General features: G+C 39.5%; 2 protein-coding genes across 3 annotated transcripts in view; one reads left to right on the top strand and one right to left on the bottom strand.

The window, feature by feature from the left end:
* Positions 1–20,430, bottom strand: part of OSBPL10 (oxysterol binding protein like 10) — a 492,302-nt gene that overhangs the window by 317,398 nt on the left and 154,474 nt on the right. The window lies entirely within an intron of this gene.
* CNOT10 (CCR4-NOT transcription complex subunit 10) overlaps positions 1–20,430 on the top strand; it is a 58,532-nt gene that overhangs the window by 24,122 nt on the left and 13,980 nt on the right. The window contains exons 1-10 of one of the 2 annotated variants that reach the window (XM_021525879.2): positions 2,131–2,250; positions 7,800–7,891; positions 10,538–10,699; positions 11,211–11,361; positions 12,292–12,437; positions 13,303–13,389; positions 14,088–14,171; positions 14,927–15,044; positions 15,904–16,053; positions 17,663–17,865. In XM_021525879.2, coding sequence (XP_021381554.1) covers positions 2,229–2,250; positions 7,800–7,891; positions 10,538–10,699; positions 11,211–11,361; positions 12,292–12,437; positions 13,303–13,389; positions 14,088–14,171; positions 14,927–15,044; positions 15,904–16,053; positions 17,663–17,865 — 1,215 coding nt within the window. In that variant the 5' untranslated portion in view covers positions 2,131–2,228. Of the gene's footprint in view, positions 1–2,130; positions 2,251–7,799; positions 7,892–10,537; positions 10,700–11,210; positions 11,362–12,291; positions 12,438–13,302; positions 13,390–14,087; positions 14,172–14,926; positions 15,045–15,903; positions 16,054–17,662; positions 17,866–20,430 lie in introns of those variants that run through there. The other variant, XM_021525876.2, reaches the window with a different exon arrangement.

Here is a 20,430-nt window from a genome sequence, read left to right as displayed (position 1 = left end):
CTGCAAGAAGGCTGCTAAGAAATCCTGCTTCCACTAAAACCCTTTAGCTGTTAACTTCCCCAAGGACAACTTTCCTCTGACGTGCAAGAGGCGTGCCATAGGTGCAGTGTGCGTGAGACTCTCTGGGCTATCCTGACAAGTGCTATCTGCTGGCAATGAGACAAAAACTGTACAAGCTAAAGTCTCTTAATCAGAACTGGGTGTATCTATACTTGCTGTCACAAGTTGAAAAGGTGATGTTTAACAGGAATAAATGAAGAAGGAGTGGGAAATCTTGGAGAACCACATCTGGAGAAATAATAGAAGAAAGTGTTCCCATATCGACAGATAACTGTTGACTCTCACTGTGGAAGCAGTTGTCTGACAAGAACCCCACAGTGACACAGAAGAAGCACACAGTGCACGCTGATGATTCCCATTAAGGGTAACTGTCCCTGTGTCTCTAGAGCCTGGCTCCAAGTGACAGAGACACAGGGAACCTTTTGGTGCTTGAAAGGGACATCTCTGGGGTGCCTTCTAACCTCATCCTACTTCCTGTTGTAAATATACTATGAGGGTTCAAAAGAGAACCCCCATCCGGCTCCTCTGCACTCATCCACAGAGTCTATGCCCAAGAGTCAGAACAAGAAGCGGCTGCTGAGCCTACCAAGATACATTGTAGCAAAGGTGAATGCTTAAATACTATGTATAGCAAATCCAAGTGATCACAGTGTAATAAAATAATCCATTAGCTTGGAAAAGCCCTCTGAGATGAGGAAGTCCAGCCTACCACTAGCACATCAACCAGACCATGGCACTAAGTGGCATGTCCAGTTTTTCCTTAAACACTTCCAGGGGCAGCAACTCCATCACCTTCTTGAACAATCCATTGTAATATTTAATTGCTCTTTCCATAAAGAAATTTGTCCTGATGCCCAACCTCCTCTGGCACAGCTTGAGGCTAGTCCTGTCACAGGTTGCCCAGCAGAAGAGCCTGACCTCCATGTCACTACACCCTCCTTTCAGGTGGTTGTAGAGAGTGGTAAGGTCACCCCTGAGCCTCCTTTTCTCCAGGCTAAACAGCCCTGGCTCCCTTGGCTGCTCCTCGTTATCCTCTAGACCCTTAGTTAGCTTCACTGACCTTTGCTGGACCCACTGCAGTATCTTTATATCATTCCGGAATTGAGGGGCCTGGAACTGGACACAAACACCCCAAGATTCTTTAATATTCATGACTATGCCAATGCTATTTATCCCATGCCTGTTACTTTAATAAGAAATATAATAACAACCATTACAAAGACTAGTTGGGGTCTCCAGTGGCATGAGGGTTTTGTCCCCCTACTCAGGCTTCAGGTGTCCAGTGCCCAAAAAGCCACTTAGGAAGGAATGCGGGATGCAGGCACCGAACCTGCACTTACTGCCATTAATTAGCACCCTAAGAACACTTTAGATCGTCTGCCTGACAATCCACATCAACTAGGTCACCGCTATTGCTCCGGAAGGCATCACAGAATGGGTCAGGTTGGCAGGGAGCACAGCGGGTCAGCTGGTCCAGCCTCCTTGCTCAAGCAAGACCATCCTAGAGACATTGCACAGGATTGTGTCCGGGGGGTTTCGAGTATCTCCGGTGATGGAGACTCCTCAGCCTCTCTGGACAATCTCTTAAGGTGCTCGGTCACCTGCACAGTACAGAATTCATCTTCATGTTCAGGTGCAACTTCCCATGGATGAGTTTCTGCCTGTTGCCTCTTGTCGCATCGCTTGGCACAACCGAGCCGAGCCTGACTCCACCTCTTAGCACCCCACCTTCAGACATGTGCATCCATTGATGAGAGCCGCGCGTCTGGCCGGGGTAGACAGGGCAAGCCCCGCTCGCGGCAGCGGCCGGCGAGCTCCGTGCGGCGGGAGCGCCGCGCGAGGCGCCGCGGCGCTCGCGCCCAACATGGCGGCCCCGCCTCGCGGCGCCCTCCGTGCCCCCGCCGCGTCCCGGCGTCACATCCGCGGTGCCCCGGCAACGGCCGGACGGCGCGGGCGCGCCGGGAACCCGGAAGCGGCGGGCGAATCGGGGCGGGCGGCGCAGCCGGCGGGGCGGGCCCGGCGCGCGCGGGGCGGCGGCAAAGCGGCGCCGGGGGCAGCGGCCGGTCGGCGGCGGCGGTCGGGCAGCGCCCGTGGCGCAGCGCGCGGGGGACTCCCGACAGCCACCGGCGCGCTCGGGCCGCGCGGTCCCGCACGGAGCTGCGGCGGAGATGGCGGCGGACAAGGCTGCGGGTGAGTGCGGGGGCAGCGGCCGCGGCCCCGCCGCGCCCGCCCCCGGCCTGCGCCGCCGCGGAAAGGCCCTGCGCGGCCGCGTGCCGTGTCCTTCCGCCGAGGCGGGGGCGTGCGGCGGGCGCGGCGCCGCCGTGAGGGGCCCGGGACGCCGGCGGGTCGCCGCGGGGCCGTGTGCGCACGGGGCCCGCCCGCCCTGGGCGAGCGGCGCTCAGCCGTTGCCCCCTCCTGGCCGCGAAGGGCTCGGTGGGGAGGGCCTGTGTTCGTGCCGGCGGGGGTAGCTTGTGTGTTTGTGTCACCCGGAGCGTAATGACCCCCACAGAAGTCGGGCTTCTGGGTTAATTTGTTAAACTGGGGCATGCAGAAGGTATGAGGGAGGTTATAACTCTTGGTGGTGCTGCTTAATCGCTGGAGTTCAGTCTGATTCTCTCAGGGATGCTGCTTTGGTTTCACGGGATGAGTGCGTCCTCTCTGAACTCGGGCCTGAAAAGACACTGCAGAGGGAAATCACTGAGACTAAAAAATAAGCTGTGTTCTGGTAGACAGAATAAATCTCAGTAACACTGATAAACTACTGCTCGTCTGTCTCCCATACAACTCCTTGTCATGCAAGAAGTCTTCATTGCAGGAAAGGTCATTCCGTCAGATGTCAGCTCATGGGGGGATGAAGAAGAGGGTGATGCGGAGGAAAGACTTACTTATAGAATTGTATAGGTCTACTTCATAGAAGTGTAGGATATCCTGAGTTGGAAGACCAATAAAGATTAACAGATTCCAGTTCCTGGCCATGCACAGGACATCTCTAAGAATCACACCATGTGATTCTTAGACAGTCACCATGCCTGTAAGTGTTTTGCACACACTTCTTGAGCTCTGTCAGGCTTGTGCCAAGTGGGGAACCCATTCCAGTGCCCAAACACTCTCTGAATGAAGAACCTTTTCCTAATATCCAACCTAAACCTCCCTGACACAGCTTCATGCCATTCCTTCCGGTCTTGTTTCTGGTCACCTTTTTTTTTTTTTTTTTCTAGTTGTTTTTATTTGGGGGGAGTATTATTTAAAATCACCTTACGCCTTTTTTTCTCTAGATGCTAAATATGAAATGCCTCAGTCTTTGGAAAAAAATTACAGAGAAAATAAGTATAGTGCACTGAGTGATGTTTACTAAACTGTCATGTGTTTATTTGTAAGAACTATAAGTGACTGCTAAACTACAAGCGAAAAATTGGCATCAAGTTTTTAATATTTTTTGTTGATGTTCTTTGAAGTGTTGAAGGAACTTTTCAGTTTTACTTTCTTAAAAGTGTGTGCCAAATGAATCAAAGATGTGAGCTATGGCAGGATATTCTGCATGCTGCACTTGTTTATAGCAGAGAGCTCTAGGTAACTTTACACTGAAAAATGTTTGCTTTTTATAGCACAGCACCAAAGAAGCCTATTGTACCTATACAGGTAGTGAAGGGCTTAATACAAGAATTAAAATGTAAGTCTTGGTGCCACAAACTGTTGTCCTGTAATGGCTGGACACTGGCTGGGCTTCATAGCCTTCAAAATTCTTTTGGAGCAAGAGTCGTGATAGATTCCTTGCTTTTCAAGAAAGAGATTATTGCTCTGCCTGCTTGGAAGTTAAAAATATTTCCAGAGATGCTCTGGTGTTCAACAGCAGAGTTCATGCAAGATGTAATTTGCAGGGCTTAGGAACAAGAGAGCTCAGCAACAGCAGTCCTTGGAGAAATGGAGAGCAGGTATGAGAAGGATAATGATTGCAGTCACTCTCAGGTGTCTTCAGGTATGTGTATGTGGGAGATGTGACTTTTGTTGCTTTTATGAAATTCTGGCAGTAAGCCCATGAGGAGAGCAATCTTCTGTTTCAGGTGGCAGTCTCATACTTTTCCTTGTTCTCCTTTCATAGAGACAGTTTTCCTGAAGTTCTGCTGTCTGCTGTGGTGTACCTTCTCCAGCAGGAGCAGCTGCCTGCTTACCCAAAACAAACCAGCCTCTGTGACATAGTGTTGCTGCTGCTCAGCCCCAGGACTGATAGCTAGGAAGATAGTTCCTGGATTGATTCTTTAACTTTCAACACAGTGCAGCTCTCTCCAAATCAAAATCTGAGTGGTTGATTTTTACATCCTGTTCCAGGTTGCCCCTTTTGCCCCTCATCATGAACCTACACAAGTTTTAGTTTTAGAGTTGGTCTGTACCCATGAAAGTTGGACAAATGAAAATTTAAGCAAACAGGTCCATACTTAAGTACAAATTACAGAGATAAATCAAGTTCTCTCACTTGTGAAGTAGAGAATCTGCACTGCTCTGGAGATTTCAGCTGATAATTGTGGCTGCTGTACAGATGGGAGCACATTGGGGATGACTGGTGTGCCATGTGTTACCTATACCATGTGCTTCTGCAAGAATGCCAAAGGTCACAGGGGCCCAAGTGAGCAAGGCATGCTGTTTCTTTTGCCAGGGAACAAGTTTCCTACCTGTTTTCATTTTCAAATGCTTCAAGGAACATGGAAGTAACAGTTTTATTTGCAAGTACTGGAATAGCCATTTGCAGCCGAGAGAACAGGAGCACTCCCTCCCCACCACCCCTGCCACTTCAGTGGAATTGGTGGGTTCTGTTCAGTATCTTGTGCCAGCCAGATTTCAGGTGACTCCTCTTGGAGGAGTCTCTGCCATCAGAGATAGCAAAGATCAGCTGAAGCAGTAGATCCCAGTCTAAACAAGAATGGCAGTATCACATTAGACTGAAGTGGCTTTTAGGCCTTTAACAAGTTTCAGATGCGTTTGGACATAAAGGGTACAGAGTAGCCAAAGTGGTTTGTCAAGCTTTTTTCAAAGGAAGAAGTTATGCTGTGAACTACATCAGCTGGATTTTAATTTTTTCTTGATAAGCTTCTAGTTCAGGTTTCACAAACCTGCTTTGTTTACTGAGTGCTAGTAGGTGCAGTTTGGATTACAGAGACAGCTCTGGTTTTGCTTAAAGTAGTCCCCAGCTTCATTTTATGTTTTGGGTTTGTGTTTTTCTAATGTACCAACAAGTTCAGAGACAGTGAAATTTGAAGACCTGTCCTGATTTTTCCTTAGGAATTACATTAACCAAGCTATGTAAGTGTAGTTTTTATTGCAGACCCTAGACAAGTATCTCTTGATTTATCTGTCACCTCACTGAAGACATTTTACTTCAGAATTCAGACTTCCTTTGAGATGCTGCTCTTACAAACCTGCATACAAAGGCAGTAATCGGTAATGTAGCTGGTAGTTGATGGCTCTCTGCTAGATAAACCTATATGTGAAGAATCTGATCAGATTGTTACCAGCTTCAAAAGTTTTAGAGTCTCAAGGCTCTGCACTGTGGTTACCTTTACCAGCACAATTTGACAGGCATGCTGAGCAAGAAAAGCAGATAATGCCACTGTTAGCATGAAAGTTTGAGGGAAGATGCATTTGCTTATTTGCTGCTGTTCTAAAGATGCTTGGAGAGTTCATCTGTATAATCACAAGGTTTAGAGCTGGAATCAGATCTATGCTGTATTTAGGTTGAAGCAGAGGCACTTCTTGTTCCTTTCCTCTTTCACTGTAGAAAGCTTTTGGCGCATCAAGAATGTTCTGATCTTTTTTATGGTTTAAATTTCTCTTTTGCCTTTCCTTTTGAAGGACAAGGCAGTGCAAATGGTGTTGATCAATGCATTATGCAGTCAGATTTCATAGCAGGTGTAGGCCCTTGAGGATCCATCCCTCCGGAGTGTTCAAATTGCTGAACCCTGAATTTTGTCTAAATGACAGTGGGTTACTCTTGCTGGTGTAAGATTTGTTGAGGTTTTATATTCTCTACTTTGTTGATGTCTTAATGCAGGATGAAAGTCCCAACCAAATATTTACAACTCTTGCTCAATTGCAGGGGGCAATAGTGTTACTGCAGGTGGAAGGACTCTCACTATTTTCCAGAAACAGGCACAAACTTAACAGATTACTAAGTCTGTTTTGTTCTTACTGAGACTATTATATGATTAATCTTCTGAAGTTTGACTGCCCCTTATGATTGTTGTTGGTCCTATATTTGTAAATTTTCATGGTCAGTAGTAGAAGATCCAGATATATTGGTGGTGATGGTGAATGCATTTTGCAGAGGAGCTCATAGCTAAGTGTTTTCATGTGTTCAAAGTGAAAACAAAATTAGTGAAGTTTGCATTACATCTCCAAATTATAAGGAAGAGAAAGCAGGCATTGAGTTTACATAGCCTATATAGTCTATTAAGATAGCAAAGCGTGTTTTAGAGCAAATCTTTCACTGTGAATTCAAGGAATACTTTTCTGCAGAAGCAGAAACCATTGCTGGTTTATAAAGTCTTTTCTTCAAAAACATGAAGTGATTTCTGTATGTTCTAGCACATTAATTAGTGCTCCTAGAAATACTTTCTCCAGGGTGGTGATTGTGTGGTTGTTTAATTTTTTTCTCAGTAGTTTTTCAGCACAAGGAAGGGCTTAGTGGAGTTTTTTTTTTAGCTTCTTTGACATGGAATGTGTGTACTTTGCTTTTTAATGCAACTTCACCTAATTCTTAATTACATGATGACAAAAGGATTTAGTAGACTTCTTTCTGAAAAATATGCTCAATAGTGACTGAAACATAAAACATTAGGAATTCTGTGTAAAAAATTGAAGGCAGTTAAAACCTTGTTACATTGCTATATAAATGTACCATCATAATTTCTACATGTTTTTCTCGTCTTAGTCTGGAAAGGGTATAGTAGAACTAGAGAAGATTCTAGGAAAAGAATGTGAAGAAGATGTAGAATAAACTGCTCCTGCTCATGTTGGAAGAGAGGTGATTCAAAGGAAGATCTATAAGATTTGGAATGAGGCTGAAAAAGTGAGCGGGCAGCACATGCTTGTGCCTTGCAATATAATCACCAGACAGCATTTGATGGAATATATTGAAGAATACAAAAGTATAGAGAGGTTTTTTAAAAATATATTAGATCTGTCAATGATTATTAACAGTGATGGTTCAAGTGTAGCCTCTTATTTGGGGAGATATTCTTCCAAAGTAGGGAGCTATGGGGAAGTTCCAATGTTTACTGTGGTTTTTGTTGCACCCTAGAATATCATTTGCTTGCTGTTTAGGAAGCACTATACAGGATTTTGTGTGGGTTTTCATCTAATCTACTGTGGTACATTTCATGATGTATGGCCTTCACTGCTGGCTATTGAGCAAAATAAGACAATCCTAGTGTATGGTTGTAGTTTTAAAGAGAAATCTAAAATGTATGGGTTGTAAGTTAACTTGCAAGACTTTGGTTATTCCATTGAGCACCATAATTTACATTTTATGGAGAGGAATTCACTAGGAGTATATAATAACTTGATATATTGTGGTAGAAGATGTAACTTGGGATATAAATAGTGTAGTAGGGACACTGTTACAGTTATCTGGAAAATTACTTGTATTGGCAGGAGGACCTTGAGAACTGGAAGAAGCAAAGTTTTTAAGCTGCACAGCTGTTATCACACTTGCAAGCTTTGTTATAATCTTCTGTTCACTTTTACAGATCAAGGTACTGAAAAACATGAAGGAGCAGGTACTTCTGGGATTACCGACCAGGAAAAGGAATTGTCAAGCAGTGCATTACAAGCTTTTCAGGTAAGACAAAGTCAGGCTTTGAGACTTCTAAGTCACCACATTACTGCTAAGTGGGCTTATGTAATTGTTTTTCCAGTTTTCTTAATACAGCTGCAAATGCATTAAGAGGATGTTCAAAATAGTGCTAGTCGTGTTATTAAGACAGCAGATGCATTTTCTATCTGCTGTGATGTGAGAAGACTGAACAGAATACTTGAACAAGAGCACTTTTAATCTTGATTCTCAAAACTTAGTAGCCTTAAAAGCAATATGAGGCTTCTGTTCTGCATCAGCATTGGAAGCACATGATCTCTTGGAAGAATTAATCACACCAAGCTAAAAATGATGTGTTAGTGTTTAAAGGAACCTCATGTATGTAAAAAACAGCAGTGAAACAAACACTTGTGTTTTAGCATCATGCTATATTCTTTGTCAAAAAATGTTGTATAATGTCCTGTCACATTGAATTAAAACATATTTCTGAATGAGTAACATCTACAGGCAATATCTACTACTTGTTTTATGTTCCTTGGAAGATTTTTTTTCTTCTGTGTTAAAGTTTAGGTACCAGGTCTTTCAGTTTATTTCTTTCTTTGTATTGTCTCCTAATTTTATGTAGTGTGACAGGAAGTGTAATTTCTTTTCCTTTCAATTGTATCTCTGTCTTCAAAATGCCTTGCTTTAAATTCAGTTTTAAATTTGTAAAACTAGTCAGTGAAGAATTTAAGTGTTTTCCTTTGAGATTCTTGCTTCAGTGTTTCCCTTGGTACTTCTATGTTTCACTTATTTTGTTACATTAAGTGCATATGGTTGGTTCTTTACACTGTGTTGTTCACTAATGTCTTCTTGAACGCTCAATTACTCTTTTTCAATAACATTTTAATCAGTGGCATTTGATTAAATGAAGAACTGAAGACACATGAGAGTAATTTGTTTTCCATCTTGCCCACACATCTAAATACCTAAAATACTTTTGATCTGCTAATGATTTCAATTTTACTTTTATCCTGGTCCAGTGTGTTTGGTTTACCTTGTCATGTTTTTTCCTGCTTTAAGAATTCCCTGAGTTCATGGAGTAAGGTGGCAACAGATGTGAGCAGAATTAATTTACTGCCTTGTTTGCCTGTTTCTTGCTATTGAGTAGTTCCAGATAGCATTGTGGACTGCCTCCCATACTGCTTTATTATATTACATGTCCACTTTCAGTCTTGACAGAATTCCTATAAAATTTGGTATTATATTCTAGATCCTATCTAGTAGAGTGGCATAAAGGACTGTTAGCTGATGAAAAACATCAGAAAATAACCTGAGCATTTAAAGATTCAAAGTTTCTAGTCCAGCCATGAGTAGGAGCTTTGTTGCTGTGATCTCAAAGCTGCTACTGAAGAGAAGCTCCAAGTGTGAGCACAGGAGGAGAATCACTGGGAGAACTGTCTCAGCTAAAGAGCATGCCAGCAGTTGAGTTGCAAGTTCCTGTGTTTGTGTACATAATCAGAAGGCAATCCATGCTGTTGGTACTTAGAGTTGTGAAAATGTGTCAATGTCCTGCTACATCTCTCTATGTTGTATAATTGTGCCTGCCTGGGAGACTGAAGGAATTGGAATGGTTCAATGGAAAGGAGCTGCAGAATGGCAACTTTCTTGGGGAGAGCAGAAGGACCCCAGAGCTCTTCTTTTTTGTATTCTGCCCTTAATATGAAGTTACTCAGCAGTCCAGGAGAAGCTCTGTGGAAGACCACCTGAAAAGGAGGAGTGAGTGGAAGGTGGTACTCCAGAACTTTGTTTTTGGATGTGAACCATTGATAGAGATGGAAATGCATCTGCTTATCTGTCTGACCACACTGGAAGTAATTCTGATATGGAAGAGGTGAATGTGATTATTCCTGTGTGGGAATTTTGCAGTTGAAAGTGAAGCATAATCTAGGCTTAATGAGTGAGGAGAAACACTGAGGAGTTTCTCTTACATTCCTTGATGCCACTGAAGTCTTCCTGTACCAACACAGAAAAGACCAAAACTGAAAGCAGGCAGAGGTGCATGAATCTGAAGTCCTTGTTTATTCCTGTGATCAAAGAAAGGGATTTTTCCATTAAATCACACATCAGTGGAGCATCATGCTTGGCTCCTAGCTTCTGTTTAGGCATGCCTAGGTGATTGAATACTTCATCCAACAGCTAAAGCTTGTAAAAATGTTTTTTAACCCTATTCTGTGAAAGTGACACTTTCTTTTTTGAGTCTCTCATGAGCTCTTAATATGAGCTAACTTCCATAGATCAAATTGTAAATCACTATTATATTCAGATGAACTGAAGACTGAACATAAAATGTTTGGCTGGAACTTGTATAAGCAACTGCAGCTGCTGAGTGTTCATGAAATGGGGAAATATTATGAAAACTGAGGAAACAGTCTTGAAACTTAATATAATAAAATAAATGAGAATAACACTTTCCATGGAAAGATCTGTTGATAATAATCAGCTACTTAATTTGTCCTTACTCCACCAAATTATTTTTGAAGTTTGGATATGGCTTCAACATTTAGACTTGCTTCTCATCCAGTAAATCTGCATAAATAATGAAATATGTGTTTACACATTTAGTTCACTTGTATTGATAAAGGAAAGACTGTATTTTCTAATAAATGCTTCTGGTTTGTGTGCAATTTACAGGCTGGAAATTATGATGCTTGTTTACAACACCTAAATACCCTTCAAGACATAAACAAAGATGACTACAAAATAACTTTGAATACTGCTGTTGCAGAGTTCTGTAAAAGTAATCAGACCACCACAGACAATTTGAGACAAACCCTTAACCAGCTGAAAAACCAGGTAATGCAACTGTATTGACATGGTACTTGATTTTGAGTACTATTAATAATGGTGGAATCTTTCTGTGAAGTAGGAGTAAAACTTCTTCCCCTTGTCCTGTAGATTTGACAAAATAAGAAAGTAACATTACTTTTAAACATCTGAGTCAGTTTAATCTTGTAGGACAATTTTTGTAGGTGTGTTTTTAACTATTGTTGAAACTGATCTGAGATTATAACAATAGAAGGACCTGCTATGTTCTTTAAGTAGAAAGTTCCTTAATGTGGAATAATTTGTGAAATGATAAAAAAGTGAAAATATTACTTTACTACTCAATTGACAATTTTGTATTTCTTTGTATGTTTTTTTTTTTTTTCTGTGTTAATGTATTACAACAAGGAAGTTTATTAGGTCAATAAGTTATAATTTACCTTTGAAGAAATTCATAGCTTTGGAGGTTTTTTTTTTAAATACCTGGTATTTTAAAATCATAGGTACTGAAAGTTTAATGAAATGAGTGGGATTTTTTCAGGTTCACTCAGTTGTTGAAGAAATGGATGGTTTGGATGATGTTGAGAACAGTATGCTGTACTACAATCAAGCTGTTATCCTGTACCATCTGCGTCAGTATACTGAAGCTATATCTGTTGGGGAGAAGCTGTACCAGTTCATAGAGCCTTTTGGTATGTAGGCAGAAAGAAGAATCTTGTCCATTCAAGAACTACAGAAAGACAATTCAGTCTTTTTCACTATCAGACAAGTAATTTGTAATTTGTCTAATACAGTTTTAAGAAAATAGGTAGGGTTTGGAATGAAGAATATGTTTTACTTATATCAAGGACAACAAATGAATTTGGGGGAAGGTGTAAATAATATACAAGCTAATGAAATTATTTTAAATCTAATGTTTTGAGTCATCATGCAACTTCACAGGTGGGTGTCTGTTTTACAGGACACTAATTTTTAAATACCTTAATTAGGTAATACATAATTGTATATGCTGATATCTGAATACAAAATCTGCAGCTTTTATGAGCTATGATACCTTGTGTAGTAGAATTACCATACTTGTATGAAGTAGTTTTATAATCCTTGTTAAATTTTATAAGTGAGCAGGCTGAAGGGTGTATGTGTGTGGGTCTCAGTAAATTAAGTAAATGCTGTTGTGTTTCTGCTTGAATTCTTCCCAGTTTTCAATATGCATAACTGGGACTTTCTCTGTGAAGTCAGCGAAGCAGAGATGTGTTTGTACAGAATCTTTGTGAGTTCTGTGGGATTCCACATCTGCATATGGCGCTGTCTGTTTGGATGTTGCATCTTTGGTGCTGATCTGCTTAGATCAGTTTTCAGAATCTATGAACATGAAATACTTGTTAAGCTGTCCCTACTCTATGCTTCTATGCTGATGCCATTTGAATAAGTGAGCTTCCTTTTCAGTGTATGTACTTAGCTTTGGGTTGGACATGGCTGCATTATTTTTTCTTATGTAATATATTGATTTTTCTCATAATGTTGCAGAGATGGCACTTTATAGTAATTTTTTTTTCCCATCCATGTTTGGAGGGATTGGTATTAGAACTGTAAAACAAATTTTTCTTCTTTGCTTTTCACAGAAGAGAAGTTTGCCCAGGCTGTGTGCTTCTTGCTTGTAGACTTATACCTGTTAACTTACCAAGCTGAGAAAGCCTTGCATCTGCTCGCTGTTCTGGAAAAAATGATTTCACAGGGCAACAATAACAGCAAGAATGGAAAAAATGAGGTAAGCTTAAAATCATACAAATGCTTTTAAATTTTTATCAGAAGTATGCTTTAGCTCAATCCAAAATTAGTGTCGTAAAAGACTTTGACATTTAAGACTATGTTAGATCGCCTGTAACTTTAGACAGCAGCTTAAATATGTTAATAATTGAGTTAATTGTGTACAATAGCTGTTTATTCCCTCTTTCACCCTTTTCTCTAACTCCAGGGAGCTAAAATGTCATTCTTCAGTCAGAGACTTGCATTGGAAAAACAGTTGTCTTGAGGGTCAAATATTGCTTGTCTTTGAATATCACCATATGAGACTTAAGTTTGAAAGGGAAGTTAGTGTCAGAGGAACTGCAGTTGCACAGCTTAGGATGGGAAATGAAGTATCTTTTTTATATAGTATCTGAAAGTATGAGGCACACTTTCAAATTAAATATTTCATGTGCCTTTTGGAAAAATCAAGAAAATCAGTGGTGGCTTGGAAGTGAAGAGAGGGCATTTCAGTGTTTTCCTATTGATGGGATATCACACTTAAAATATTCTCATTTGATGTCTATAGTAATCTACTGAAGGAAGTATTAAAGAGGTACTCTAGAAATATGCACATCATCCTTCTAGGCAAAATAATTAACTGCAGAGCAATGTAGTGTAACACTAATGTTAGTACAGAATTCAGCTTTTCAGAGGCTGGTATGGTTCATGGATTTTGATTCTTAAACTCAGGTTAGTTTCTGGTGGGATGTGTATATTTTGATATTAAATACTCAGAACTGTATTAATACTATTAAATACTTATTTTTCTTCATGTGAGGTGAATCTGTCAACTGAATTTAAAAGGTGACTAACAGTAACACTTCCTTCTTTTTTTTTTTTGACAGTCAGGTAATAATACCAATAAAGATTCCTCGAATCAAAAAGCTGAAAGTGGAGCTTTGATAGAAGTTGCTAAATCTAAGATACATCAGGTAAGGGTCTGCATGTTATTTATACAGGAACATTACTTCAAGGGTTTTGAATATAAGCGTCATCTCCTTCAAAACTGGTTTAGCCCAAATTATTATTCTTTCTCTCTCCTTGTAAAACAAAAAAATATTTTTTTCTTAGTCATTCTTTTTGTAAGATCCATGTACAGGAAAAACTGGCCTAACATCCTGTCCACCATCACAATTTCACTCCCTGTGTATTATAATAATTTCTTTACATGGCAGTTTGCTGCATTGAATTTGTCTGTTCAACCTCCAACAGTCTAAATCAGCTGAGGTTTTATTTCACTGTACTGTTCTGTTGAAAAATAATGTGAAGAGTTAGGGTGCTTCTCTCTATTAGCATTCACTTGTGTTTTCAGTGTAGTAGGTAAATGTCTGGGTTTAAGATGTTAGATTTTTTTAATTAGCTTGTCATTTTAAGTGTTCATATCTGTGTTTGAATATGGAGCAGCTGTTGGCCATTGAACAAAATGTGCTTATTGTAGATACAAACCCTATAAATGTGGTGCTTAAAGTCTGAATATAATTTCTTTTTTGTGAAGATTTTTTGAATAGCTTTTTGCCACGTATTTTAAAGATGTATAAAAAATATTCTGCAGTGAATAGCTAGATACAATTTGTCTTGCAAATTTGCAGAAATTAGTGTATATTATTTAACAAATTTAATTTTTTAACAGTATAAGGTGAGAGCCTATATCCAGATGAAGTCATTAAAAGCATGCAAAAGGGAGATCAAGTCTGTTATGAATACAGCTGGAAATGTAAGTATTCTTAAGACTGTTTTCCAAATCTAGATGTGTTTTGTATCTTAAAACTGATTTTGCTAGTCTTCTTTACAAAAAAAGTTCTTATTGAGGGTGGATTTTTGAAGTAATTCTTTCTGTAGCCAGTTGGGTTTATAATCTCTTTGCAAATGAAATTAATGTAGAATCTTCTTATTTATGCTGTTTTCAGTTGCTAAAAAAATAGGCCTTGTGGTGCCAAAATAACCATGAAACACTATATAATAAACAGGTTTAGCAGTCTTTATAATTGAAATGAAATAAATTTTAGTTTACTGTAGATGTTATGCATATTACAAACTTTGATGTAATTGGTAGTTTAAACCAGTTTATAAAACATTAGTTCTGGGATATGTGGGCATTTTTTGGGGTTGATTTTTTCTTTTTGTTGACGTTTTTTGGAGGCTTATGCCTTGCTGGAAAGCAAGTTTAACAGAAAACCTTCTGGATCATTAGGTCTGTGTTGGTAGACTAGGAAGATTACAGCCTACGAGGAACTCTGCAGGGAGGGGAAGTGTGAGGAGGAAGGTATTAGAATGCAGGTTAGAGATTCTTTGCCCTTAGCCATTTCCATGACAGGGTTCTCTAAAGTTCATGACAGAGTTGTTGAAAGTATTCTGGCCTAAACCTATTTATTTTTAAATGGCAGCAGAGGCAAGTTTGTGAAGTGATACAACACTAGCAGTAGAAATCATCAACCACGAGATAACTAACTATTGTTTTCTCCGTCACAGTCAGCTCCTTCTCTATTTCTTAAAAGCAATTTCGAGTATTTGAGAGGCAATTACCGTAAAGCTGTCAAACTTTTAAACAGTGCCAACATTGCTGAACATCCAGGCTTCATGAAAACAGGTAAAATAAAAACCCTTCATCCTGCAGATATTTCAATGTGTAGTATAATAGGACTTATTTGTTGATGTCAGCTTTAAGGATATTAATGATCACTTAACAGTGTCAGCCCTGCAAGTCATGAGTTATATGCTAGATGTTTTTAATCTTTCTTCTTGTATTTTCACACAACACTGTAGTGATTGTCATTGAACATTCTTCTACAGAAGGCTGTGATTGTCCATGAAAATGGATTTATGAAGCTGTGTTATATTTGCAAGGCTCATAATTGAGTTTCTTAATCCATAAGGCAACATACTTGACCTAGAATTGAGGTCTCTCTGGCAGTTTATATGCTTAAAGTTCACTTCATGATTTAACATTTTTTGAAAACTTTACCATCACAAAACTTCTTTGTATTAGCCTTTTTGCACAGTATAATGTTCACTTATTAGTCTTCCTAGGCTATGACTAAAATAATGTCTATTTAATTTGCTAATGGTCTGATTATTTGGATTTTTAGGGTGGGTTTTTTTTTTTCTTTTGCCTTTATTATCCGTGTTAACTCTGTAAAACTTTAGTCACCAGCAGGTAAGTGAAAAGTTTAATTTTTTTGTCCTTTATTATTTAGAAAAAACATCTCACAGTGTTACCTGAACGTATATTTAGGAAGAAGAGTGAATTTCCTGCTTATATGGTTTGGCTGGCATAAATATATGTGTATGTCAGATTGGATATAACACCGTCATCTATGAACATCTCACTGAAAAACATGTTTAGTAGACTGTCATAATATGTTGACCCATGAGAAAGTGGTTGGAGCATTTTGTGGGCTTGGCAACAACTTTCACCTTCTGCAAATGCTCTTTTCTTGTGCTCTTAGGTGAATGCTTAAGGTGTATGTTCTGGAACAATCTTGGTTGCATCCACTTTGCAATGGGAAAGCACAATTTAGGAATTTTTTACTTTAAAAAAGCCTTGCAAGAAAATGATAATGCATGTGCACAACTGGGAACGGGCAGCTCGGATCCAGGTAAGCAAGAGATTAAAACAGATAGTGGAAAAGGGGTTGGCAAGTCTAGGAAATAGAGAGGTTTGAGTAATTATCAGCAAAATTCCCCTTCCATCTCTTTGTGGAGGGCAGGGTAAAAGGGGTGAGAATTTTGATGATAACCTAATGTAAGGATGTAGTTGATGTTGCCAGAAATACATGATGATGATTATATTTAATCTTTATTTTTTTGTTCTTCTTGATGTACCATGGTGCTGGGACAATTACTTCTCCCTTTTTTATAGACTTTGTCCATCAGTTAGGGAGGTATGACAAAAAAGTTTTTGTGACCTATTTTGCATAGGTTATTTATAGTCCTGCTGACAATGTGTAGAATCATCAGGACATGAAGGATGCCTTCTCCATATTCTGGGTAACCAGGTCTCCTGTTTCTTTGTGCAGGGGACTCACACTTTCCCTAGTTTTCCTTTTATCACCAACGTATCTATAGAAGATTTTGTTGTTGCCCTAGATGTCCCTATTCAGATTTAATCCTGTCAGGGCTTTATCTTTCCAGCCTGGTCCCTGGTTTCTCTGTTTTCCTCCCAGGTTACTGGTCCTTGCTTCCACCCTTTGTCGGCTTTCTTTTTGTATTTGAATTTGTCCAGGAGCTCCTTGTTCAGGAGCATTTTTGAGGCATTTTTGCCTAGCTGCTTTATTGGGATGCATCACTCCTGAGCTTGGGAGAGGTGATCCTTGAATATTAATCAGCTTTCTTGGGCTTCTCTTCCATTCAGGGCTTTGTCCCATGGTATTGTACTGATCACATCCCCGAAGATGCCAAAGTCTATTTGCCTGAAGTCAAGCCAGTGTAGTAAGCTTGCTGTGCATACTTCATACTGTTCTAAGGATCTTTAACTCCACTATTTCACAGTCCCAACAAGCCCCTCATTGTTGGTGAGAACGAGGTCCAGTATAGGGTCTATCCTCATTGGCTCCTTCAACATTTGGAGAAGGAAGTTTTCATAAACACATTCAAAAATCTCCTGGATTGTTTATGCCCTCCTGTGTTGTCCCAGAGAACAGGACTAGGGCTTGTGAATGTGAGACCTCTCCTATCTGACTATAGAGGGCCTCATCACTCAGTCTTCATAATTTCAAGATGAAGTTATAATTGTTTTCATTCCTTGTGTTCTCTAAAGTATATTCACTATCAGGCATTTTATTGTTTTTTCCTGTTTCACCCCTGGACCCAAGTGTAGCCTTAGGTATTAATGTGAATACAGAAAGTGTTTTATACTTGTTAACAGCAAAGTGGTTTTCTTCTGGAATCTCTGTTCTCTGGAATGTGTGTAGATATGTGTATTCTCACAAATCTGGGATTCAGTACTATTGTATAGCACTTAACTTGTATTATAAGGAACGTATCAGGTTTGCATTTAATGTACTTCAGTCTTCATTAAGAATACAATTCATTTGTCTTTGAAATCAGTTTTGGTATGAAAGAAATTTACAGAGGGAGGCTAGTGGATTTCAGCAATAAGAGAGGCTTTTGGTAGCTTTGGGGTGTTTCTCACAGCTTCCCTCTTCTTCTTAGAGTTTTGTGCTGTCTTGAGTTGCGCATCCAATATGATATAATCCTTTTCTGCAGGTAAAAAATTTTCAGGGAGACCCATGTGTACACTACTGACTAACAAACGATATGAGTTACTCTATAACTGTGGCATTCAGCTCTTGCATATTGGGAGGCCCCTAGCTGCCTTTGAATGCCTGATTGAGGCAGTCCAGGTTTATCACTCAAACCCTCGTCTGTGGCTGAGAATAGCAGAATGCTGCATTGCTGCCAATAAAGGGGTAAGTAGCTTTGGAAAATTCTTCTAAAGAATGGCATGTGATTACAGAAAGGTAGAACTAATACCTAGAGTTAAGCTGTGTATTTTGAAGGCCTGATGTTGTAACACCTCTGTAAATCCAGATTAATTATTTCTTGTGTATACGTATTTTTATATGTTTAATCTGGAGCTGCAACAGGTGAAGGGAACTTTTTGCATGTGGCCTTTTTCTCTTCATGCAGCCAAAGCTCATCTAAAGTTTCATTGTTTCCTCATTCATTGTCCACTAGAGATTAAGTGGGGTGAGACTTTGCTGTGTGAGTAGCCTGAAAGTGGCAGAGGCTGAGGAAGCAGAGATCAGCCTTCTCCAGCCTGAAGCTGTTGGGATCACACCTGCTGGGAAACTGAATCTCTAATTGCTAAGTCTTCACCTTCTTCTTGTGGCAAAGTTGGTGGAAACCTACTGATGGCAGGCATATTGCATGTCCTCTGGGACATCTTGTTTCCAACCTGTTGATCCATGTATGTTTAGGATAAACCTATATGATAAAATTCAGAGGGCTGAGGACAGGGTTGTTTGCTCTGAGAAGAAAAATCTGTAACTAAGTAGTATGTCGGTGAAATTAAGATACACTGTAATGATTCCCTGTAAAACTGTAATTCACCCCTTAAGTGTGGGGGAGTGATGATGTAGTCTGTAATTGCATGATCCTATGCTGTTATTCCCACAGTATGCCAATTTAACTCCTTACACAGGATGTGTGAGATGAATTGAACAAATAGCTATATTCACTCTATTTTCCCTCCACCCTTGAATCATCAGTTTTTCCTCTCTGGGTGGCCTCTGTACATTTATTTACTGCACACTATCCAAATACAAAATTAATAACTTTCCCCTTGGGAATTTGAATAGTACTCAATATTTTGGTATCTTCATTTCAGAAAACTTACAAAAGATACAACTTTATAGCAGAGGTTTGATTGTATACCGACTTCAGAGGCAGAGCACTGACGATTCAAGAGTGTTGGGTCAAAACTGGACTGACTGTGATTCTATATGTGTTACTTGAGTTTTATAAAGCACAGTAAATGCAGGGAAAATGGGTTTCTTAATACTAATATTGCAATTTTCTATATCAATCCTACTGGGTACACGTCACAAATAGATAAAGAAGACACATCTGATAATCTCTAATGAAAAGCTGAATATGAGAATGGATTAGTAGCTTTGTGGCAAAAATCCAAAGCTAGGATTTCCATTTACAAGGACAGTGTTTAGCAATCTAGAAATGGGAAATACAGATCTTTATGAGACACTTCCCTATTTACTGCAGACTAGCCAAGTAGTAGATTATGCCAGGTTCCTGAGGCTTTCTTCCTGTACAGTTATGATGATGTGTGGTGTACCAGAGAGCTTGAATTCATGTCAAAAAACCAGCTTGTTGTTCCCTAAATTTGTAATCTTAAATAAATTAACTTTTGATGCTATTAATATTAAAGGCAAAGAGAAAGTGTCTTTAAGTTGTTAGATTTGCAACATGACAAATGAGGTCCTAAAGTCAATAATATGTTCAATTTGACCTTGTAAGTCAATTTGCAGTAGTATTCCTTTATAGCTAAGTATAGATTCATATTTATGCTCTGAACACCATGCAGAAAAGCAATTTCACTGAAGCTAATTTTCTCCCATTTTAGTGTTTTATAAACATAAAATATAAATGGAAGAAGATTGCCTTTTAAACACCTGCATTTCAAACACCTTTTTTGAAATATGTGCTTCATATCCAAACTCAGTGTATGTATTTTTTATTTGGTAGTAAATGCTACTATGTCAATATTTTTACCATAGATTCTGATAAATTTTTTTGAAAACTGACAGCTATTGAAAGTCCAGATTTAGGATAAGTTTTTTCTTAAAAATGCAACTCTTCATCTCTCACTAAACTTACTAATGATGTTAAGATGGCTCATGGTAAAACAGCAAAACAAAATCCAGTAAACATGGTATAGAGATAATTCTTGGGACTGACAATTAGGGTACTTTAAGTTCATTTGACCCCCAGAATATGTCTGCATACTCAACAATCCATTAAACAAGTCAATTTAATGTATCTTTGCATATGTTCTTGTTCAGCTTTCTGCTCCCCATGGAACAGTTTGGGAGTAGCTTTTCCAAAGAGCATTTTGAGTGCTGTGTAAGCAGGGAGAGAAGATGGCAAGTGTTATAGTGCCAAGTCTGAATGTTATTTGGCAGATCAAATTATTTCATTTTAGATATCCTGTCAGTTCTTTTAATATGACTTGATTCATTGTTCTTTTGCTTTCAAAACAGAGGAGAAACTAGGTCAGTAGGCTATCAGACAAGCTGTCAGAACTAATCTGTGCTTACACTGTGTGCAGTAAAACCCTTCTGCAACACAAAGACAATAGAAGGTGCCTGATCCTTCATTGTACTTTAGATTTAAAACTGTGTCCATTATTCTTATATTTTAGCAGGGTTCAAGGTCTTCTTTTGGCCTTCACTTACTTTTTCAAGCTCTCATTCAGTAGCCTTGCTATTTAAGCTCTTCTTTTCCTTTTTCCTTTC

Source organism: Lonchura striata, chromosome 1 (genome assembly GCF_046129695.1).
Source record: "Lonchura striata isolate bLonStr1 chromosome 1, bLonStr1.mat, whole genome shotgun sequence".
Lineage (NCBI taxonomy): Eukaryota > Metazoa > Chordata > Aves > Passeriformes > Estrildidae > Lonchura > Lonchura striata.
The sequence above is the reverse complement of the archived record's forward strand: the minus strand, read 5'-3'. Positions and strand labels throughout refer to the sequence as shown.